At 41.4% G+C, this 8,166-nt stretch overlaps 1 protein-coding gene and 1 pseudogene across 1 annotated transcript; one reads left to right on the forward strand and one right to left on the reverse strand.

Moving 5' to 3' along the window:
• The first annotated feature begins 673 nt into the window (after window positions 1-673).
• Window positions 674-4,451, forward strand: LOC119217744 (protein N-terminal asparagine amidohydrolase-like). The gene is made up of 10 exons (XM_062559075.1): window positions 674-826; window positions 918-1,020; window positions 2,175-2,240; window positions 2,343-2,451; window positions 2,537-2,610; window positions 2,707-2,760; window positions 2,849-2,902; window positions 2,984-3,081; window positions 3,261-3,380; window positions 3,533-4,451. Exons 1-10 carry the CDS (start codon window positions 746-748, stop codon window positions 3,695-3,697), a joined length of 924 nt encoding a protein of 307 aa, XP_062415059.1. The 5' UTR covers window positions 674-745; the 3' UTR covers window positions 3,698-4,451.
• Window positions 4,452-5,256: 805 nt separating this feature from the next.
• On the reverse strand, window positions 5,257-7,562 carry LOC134107521 (probable ATP-dependent RNA helicase DDX17; annotated as a pseudogene).
• Window positions 7,563-8,166: the final 604 nt, after the last annotated feature.

Raw genomic sequence — 8,166 nt, forward strand, 5'->3', positions numbered from 1 at the left:
TATCTGATTTAAAGACAGTTCAAAGATTGAGAAAAATACGAATATAATGGCAAAAGTACTAACTTTGCCTTCAGTTATCTCAAAAAGTAAACAGTAATATTTAATGTATCTTTACATATTGATAGAGGACGTGAAATAGGATCTAACTTTGCCATTGGTTATCTCAAAAACTACACAGTAATATTTTTTTTAAATGTATACGTTAATAGAGGAGGTGAACCTGAAATAGGATCAAGTGTCAAAAGAGTGTTACCCGGCTTCTATCTGATTTAAAGAGATGAATATAATGGCAAAATTATTAACTTTACCTTCAGTTATCTCAAAATGTACACAGTAAAATTTGAAAAATGTACATGTTAATAGAGTAGGTCAACTTAAAATAGGATCAAGTGTCAGAAGAGTGTTACCCGGCTTGTTTCTTTACATTTATTTATTTATAGACAGTTCAAAGATTGAAAAAAGACACTTCAAATCATGATCAGTGCCTTTTGGCTGTACAGACCCATTTACCGTAATACCTAACATAGAGGCGCATTTCATCGCCATCTTGGCTCCTTTTATCTCCCAGGAGTCCCGCTGCAGCCAACCAGGGCCCGGTGAGGATCTTCGGCCAATCAGCACATGGCGGTGGCACACCCCGATCTACATAGAGAAAAATACAAACCAAGGAAAAAACCCAAAAAGGAAATTCACAGGGCACACGGCAGTACACAAATGACCAAGGTCATAACAGGAGCGTAGGAAAATGCCGTTACTAATTCAAAATAAACGACTTGACGGCATAACCTCGACGGCGGAACTGTTCGAAAAATATCCACTATTAGAGGTTTGTGTCCGGTTTATAGTCTTTATTGATTACTCGGAAGTAACAGACTTATGGTGTTAAGAAATACATTTAATTTCTGCCCTCTTCACAGGAAAATGCAAGGGAATTTAGATCCATGACACCTGTTGATGTCGACCCAAAGGACCTCTTGTACGTCCAACAAAGAGAGTTTGCTGCAACAACACCAGCAGACGGTAAGTAAAGCCTCGTGGTTGGAACAAGTCACTGAATAGCCGCCCTTCCTGTTGCTCAGCAGGCACAATTAGGCAGTTCTATTTTTGAAGATTTATTATTGTTATATTTATTTGACAAGTGCTCCTGGTCAATCGCAAATAATCAACGTTTAAATAATCAACGTCTAAATAATCAACGTTTAAATCAAACCCGGAAGAGAAACTGGTTTTGGCTTTCTCAATTTTTGGGCAACCATTGGTGTGCGCAATGATGCAACATAATAAACCATTGAGATATATATATGTATGTATGTATGTATGTATGTATGTATGTATGTATGTATGTATGTATGTATGTATGTATGTATGTATGTATGTATGTATGTATGTATGTATGTATGTATGTATGTATGTATGTATGTGTGTGTGTGTGTGTGTGTGTGTGTGTGTGTGTGTGTGTGTGTGTGTGTGTGTGTGTGTGTGTGTGTGTGTGTGTGTGTGTGTGTGTGTGTGTGTGTGTGTGTGTGTGTGTGTGTGTGTGTGTGTGTGTGTGTGTGTGTGTGTGTGTGTGTGTGTGTGTGTGTGTGTTCCTTCACCGTAAATCTACAGTTCGAGCACGGCCCACAAGTTCTCAATATGACCCAGCCTTGCTTTTTCAACTCGTGCGTCCTGTTCAGTGTCGGTTTTCAGCCTTCCTCACCATGGCCATGTCTCTTAGCACTGAACACCTTGTACTTCTGAGCACTCTAGGAAGGTTGCAGGTGTGCAATATGACAGCACGGAAGGATAATGGGTTCAGTGTTTCCCCTACTATTATAACAGGGCCCCCCCCCCCCCCCCCCCCCCCACCCTGAAATTAATTTTGTTGTTATTTTCCCATGCACGGCAGTATGCACAGACTCTGGTTGGATGATTCCGTGATCACGCCGCCATATCTTTGGTATTTTAGCATATAATACAAATAATTATAAAATAATGATGCACACACGCTCCCTCTTTATCTTGTATGCGCCGTTCCGCTATAACACATATTTTGACTTTTTTCGGTATTGCAGTGTTTGATTTGAAATTTAGGATCACAACATTTGTTTGTTTATAACTGAAGGCGAGATAGTACGCTAGGTTAACGATTCAGGATCAAAAAGATAAAGCGTGCCTTTTGTCGTACCCATCAGGCAGCGTTTCAGTGATTGGATCTGAGGATGCCACCACCTGCCATTTGGTTGTGCTGCGACACACCGGTAACATTCATTTAATTCTATTCATGCTGTTTGTCTTATTCTGACTGTGTATGCAGTTAGGAATGACATGTTTAATGCCTGCAATGTTTTATTATTTCTTAGGAAGTGGAGCTGTTTGCCTCGCTCATTGCGATGGTTACAGCACCCAGTCTGATGTCCCGCTCATTGTGAAAGCTGTGATGTCACTGAGTGACATCAGTAAGGAGGGAAGGTAGGGATTACACAAGTAAATACGCTAAAAAAAAGGGAACATTTATTTGGATGAAGACTTCCTTTCCTTTGCTTTCCAATTGCAGACTTGAGCTTCATCTTTCTGGTGGATTCAAGGATGATAAAAAAATATCCGCTAAACTCAGCCATGACATACTAAGTATAGTTTTACAAATTATCTGTCTTTTTTTTAAAGATAATGCTGGCAGCTGTTGAGCATTGCACCACGTAAAAAATACCCTTTGTTACTTTGCAGCAGCGTTCCAGGAAATGAAAGAGGATATTCATTTGGAAACATGTTGCATCACAGGTAACTTTGATTCTTATTTATTGTTTTTTTACAAGTACTCTAGCAGTTACACCTTCATCCAGCTTACCCTTCTGTTCTGTGTTTGTAGAAATGAATGACGTTGTTGTTGATGGAACTCATCGGCCTATAGTATATGGAATAAGTAAGTCATGGATATGCTACAAAGTGAGGGAAAGGCTTTCATGTGACCTGTAATATATTGTAAGTGTCTGTTTCTGCACAGGTGTAAATGTCAGAACAGGGAAAGTGTTCCGTCCGACATTCACTTATAAAGGACCTGCAAAGGAGCTGCGATCAGCAAGGAGATTCAATAAGGGCCAGGTAGATATACAACATGGCTTTTCATTGTGCATGCATCCACAGAAAGCATAGTCACATGTTTAACTGTGTTTTATAAGAAAACAAGTAATTTCTTTGGTAATTATTCATTAAATTAAAAAGGACACAATCCCAATGTAAAGGTCTGTAAACAAATTAAAGCGATTTGCTTCCTCTTGCAGATGGCCAACACGTATGACTCAAGTCGAGAGCTTGTTCAAATCGGCCCTTGCAAGTGGTCTAAAAAGGTGATAGCTGACAGTCGCTACTGGTTGAAACAAGATGATGAGACAATTCTAGAGGTAAAGGAATCTGAAAGTAGTTACTCCTAAAAAGACAGTTTGCCTCATCTTTTTTTTTATACATCACTAATTTTTACGCTTCATTCGTTAAGTCTCAGAAAGCGTGAGTGTCAAGCGGCGGTCCTGAGTGTAAAAGTTCTCTCCCCTTCCAGAAACTGTCTACCTCCCCGAAGGCCGAGCCACCGAACTTCGTCGCTGACCTGAGAGCCACCTTCCAGTTCATCTTAGATCACCACGACTCTGACAAGCTGTTCCCCGGGGGTCAGCCACAGTTCTACCACAGGACCGCGAATGGGGACTGGAAGAGGGCTGTCTAGTTGTCGACTCATATCTCTCACTGGAGCCTTGCCATGGAACTGGGAGGTTTTTGCCTCAGAGCTCCATGGATACACTGTGACCCATCTACCCAGTGTCTGTGTTTTGTTCAGTACAGTCATGGAACTTGAACAATTCAAACTTAACTTGTTTGTCTTTTATGTTCTTTTGTCGGTATAATGTGGTCAATTACTGTGTTCCCAGGAAATCCAACCTGGCCTATCCTAAGCAAATTTTAAATGGGGTTTTTTCTGGGAGGTATTACAATCTAAAAGTAAACTTAAAGATATGCTACGGAACTGTATGCACAATGTATATTTACAGGGTGAAAAATTTTAAACATTTTAAATACGAATTTAATTTAATTTGCCATAAACACTTTCCTAATGAATTCCTGATTGATTATGATCCTGATTATGATCCTTTACTTACCGCTGTATAACCACATGTGTAACTGTGTATATTACTCTGAAGGGGACTATGTGGATTCTTATCAAACACAACTAAATATGATTGTATAATGTGTTTTTTTTTATTGTTTTAATAAAAACATACTGCCCAAGACATTTTCCTCAGTTGTGTTGTTTAGGAAATTACAAGGTGCTTAAATCATTCAGTGAAACTATTGAACTTGCCGTGACTATCGTGAATGCACATCACTCAAGATGAAACACTTGAAAACAGCCGCCATTGTGACAGTTTCGTTCCCTGGCGGTTTTCAACCGAATAAAGGTCCCTTTACGCAATGTCTGCCTTGTGTCGCACTCTTGAGCTCGGGTTGAACCTCCGTGTTCGCTGCCGCAGGGTCCTAGCTTCACTCCGACCTTCGACCGGGTTTTTTTCCTACGTAAAAGGGGGCGTGGCCGGTGGAGGAGCACACTGACAGCCACGTCCCGCGCCGGGTCTCGGATCGGGGAGTGAATGACAAGCGGGCGCCCTACGCCCTACATGTTCACCTCAACAACTTCATTTGACGAGGAATATAAACACTGTCGTCGACACGCCTCGCGCTGCATGGCAGGACCCTCCTCAGACCCTGGCCAGGACTGGATCCAGACGAGCCCATCTAACTCTCTCGCCCCTGTCCGTCTGCTTTTTGGGACGGACCGAAGGGCAGACACCTCAGGCTTCTCCCGAGGATGGCTCGTTGGATTTAAAACTCTGACAATACTGGGCAGGGAGATCTTAGTTACCCAAGAGGAACAAGAGGGCTTTAATCCCTCTAAAACTAGCCGAGCTTCTACTTTAATGTGACTGACGGGGAAGGGGCAGCAGCGCAGACTGTTACAGCTGCCGTGTGCTGCCAAACCCTGAGAGGAGAAGAGGGGAAAAAAGAACAAGTCAAAGACACTTCACTCATCCCCCCTTCTCACATCTATCCTGCCAACAAAATAGATCCCCGTACAGATGATACAACATCCCTAGTGTGATACCCATTATAAGAAGTAGCGAACTGTCATCGTATCACCTCAATAATTCAATTAAATAATGAAATATTAACGCTGAGAATGTCTTTAGCCAATCGTATTTCCGGACAGTTAGAGCTTGTCTCATCTGTACTCACCTCTTGGTAAAAAAAAAAAAAAGTTGCAGTTGTACCGTACACGATTAACTGTGGCGGTTGTTTTCTTGGGTTAGTCCATTAGTGTTTAATACACTAAATATTATTTATAGGAAAAAACATATAGTTTACAGGAAAAAGCATCGAAGGATGAGCTAACAGACAATAGTGTGATAGATTCTGCAGCTTTAACTGTGTGTGTGAGCAGACATACCCAGACCACGAGAGGCCACATCGGTAGCAATCAGTATCGGATTTTTACCGCTGCGACATTCTGTAGGATTGAAACAAAAATATTAGAAGGAATTAGACAAGGAAGTCCTTCACACACACACTCGTGTGACTCGTCTGTATTTTCCACTTGCTCAACAGAGATGACAAATGAAGACCAGCGTGGACTGGGAGATTACATGTAAACAGCGGACAGTATTATCATTGTGTTCCAGTTACTCTTACCAATGAGCACCCAGTCTCTTTCTGGCTAGCTCTTGTCTCCATGGATACACATAGCTGGCCATCTGAACAAAACAAAAAACACAATGAAGTGGGATGATTAGACTGATTAGCTTAGGTCTATCAAATATTATTGATAATTCACCCTAGTACAAAGGACATCCAGCTATGCAGGCAGTCATTTCTCACTCTTCCCGCCTCATCCTCTTGGTAAGATCATCACAACGCTTCTTTGTCTCCACAAAGATGATAGTTTTGTTTTCTTTCTCAGCCATTATTTCCTCCATCAACTGAAAAAGTCTGCAGACAGGGAGAAGAGAGGATCATAGCACATCAGTGGCCTCACGCTCAGTTTCAACTGTGAGAAATGACGAGCTTGTGTTCTCTCACACTATTTCAGCAGCTAATGAGATATTCATGACATAACAAACTTACTTATGGTCCTTTTCATTGTCCATGCAGACATCAACTATCTGCAGGATGTTGTGGTTGGCGCTGAGCTCTAGAGCGCCAACGTTGATCTGGACGTGGTCCTTCAGGAAGTCCTCGGCCAGCTTGCGAACATCCTTCGGCCAAGTTGCGCTCCACATCAGAGTCTGTCTATCAGGCTAAAACAAAGAGAAAGAGCATGCAACTGGTTTAACTTAGAATACTTCCAAATGACTAAGTCATGATGACCATATTAACAGTTGTCTAAAGCTGACTGAGCCTACCCTGATTTGTTCAACTATCTTGTGAATCTGTGGCTCAAAGCCCATGTCCAGCATGCGGTCAGCCTCGTCCAGCACCAGGTAGGTGCAGCGCCGCAGGTTAGTTTTGCCACTCTCCAGGAAGTCAATAAGACGACCAGGTGTGGCGATACATATCTCCACACCTACAGTCAAACAGAAAAAAGAATTATTATTAGTTATTCATTTTAATGTTACGTTTAAATGCACAATGTGCTATGCAAGTAAGCTTTTTATAACCAAATGACATCGTAACGCATGATGATAGCCTTACAGCCAGTGTCTTTACGGAGCCAGTCTGTGCGATCCCCACCATGTCCCTGCCACTCAGGGCCACGGGGAAGCCCTGAGACTGAAGTTCTGCTGCACCAGCACATCCGTCACATGCTCTGCCAGAAGAAGGAGGGAGACAATCAACAAGACACTTCCACTCTGGACTTTTAATTGAGTCTCTACCTTTTGGACATTACAAAAAGCCCAATGACTAAGAGCATAAGTGCATCTTCTCAGTCCATATCTTCTCAAGCACTGCAGCTAAATGACATGACATGACATGACATGACAACTAGACAAATGACCTTACAGACAAGATCGTTTTTTTTAGAGGAAACTGCGCCTGGTGAAAAGCAGGGATCGCCTTTGGGCAGCCTGTGCCTCTGACCGTGATCTCCTTCTTTCTGCGAAACTCTTCCATGTCAAGCTGGATATTTAAAAGAGAAAGAGGAAAGGTAAAATATGATTATGAGTAGACATTATATTAGTTATGATGGTACTTCAACAAGAGGATTAAATGTATTATTGGTATACTGGTATATAAATATTGTCTGTAATTAAAAAAATAACAAAACAAATGAGGATGTCATCAAACCAATTGTAAATGAGGGTAATAAGAATGCAATTTATTACTTTCTGTGTTTGTTTTGATATATTAATGTTAGTGAGTAAGCCCGAGGAATATAACAATTTACCTGACTCATGTGTTGGACCTCAGCGTGTTCAGCATAGAAGTTCTTCTCAAATTTGGGAAGCTCATCTAGGTTCCACTTCTTCTTGTGGAGACGCTCACCTGGATTACCAAACTTCATCGGTGAGGGTCCACTGAGACTGTTCATAGCCCCAAACCGTGGCCTGAGAGAGGGGCAAAGAGATCAGAACAATGGCCAATCGACTGGTCAACAGTTGCTGTGTCAACAATGCATTTAATGTATTGTACGTAATGTATTTGTTCTCTCATCATTAACTGAAAACCAATCACGTTATTTGTCTTCATTCACAATGAACGTAATGTAATACTATTAAGTATGGCATTCAACGTCGAGCAACCCTTACACGGTCTTCATTGACAGCGGCCCTGCGCCCCCAAGTGGTGGGAGGTTAACAAAACAAAATGGCTCTTAAGATATAAATATTACTCCATTGAGCTCCACATATACGCCTAGATATACTAATTTGCCTTTTAAGTTGATTAAGTCCGGTTCATGAGTCAAAATGTAGTGATGGCAAAGTGAAGCTTTCTGAACCAGTGAAGCTTTCCAGCCAATTGTATCGGAAAAAGGTTCATTCATTCAATGCATCACAAACTCTATGCTGACATCTGCTGTTGGAAACTTGTAGTGCATGTTTCCAATAGCCTACCAGTATATTTTGGCCCAGTCTCTGTGGGTTGAACATGATTATGAAAGGTTGAACCAATAAATCATCTAATAAATACATGGATTCCTATATGAAT

This window comes from Pungitius pungitius, chromosome 19 (assembly GCF_949316345.1).
Source record: "Pungitius pungitius chromosome 19, fPunPun2.1, whole genome shotgun sequence".
NCBI classification, from domain to species: domain Eukaryota; kingdom Metazoa; phylum Chordata; class Actinopteri; order Perciformes; family Gasterosteidae; genus Pungitius; species Pungitius pungitius.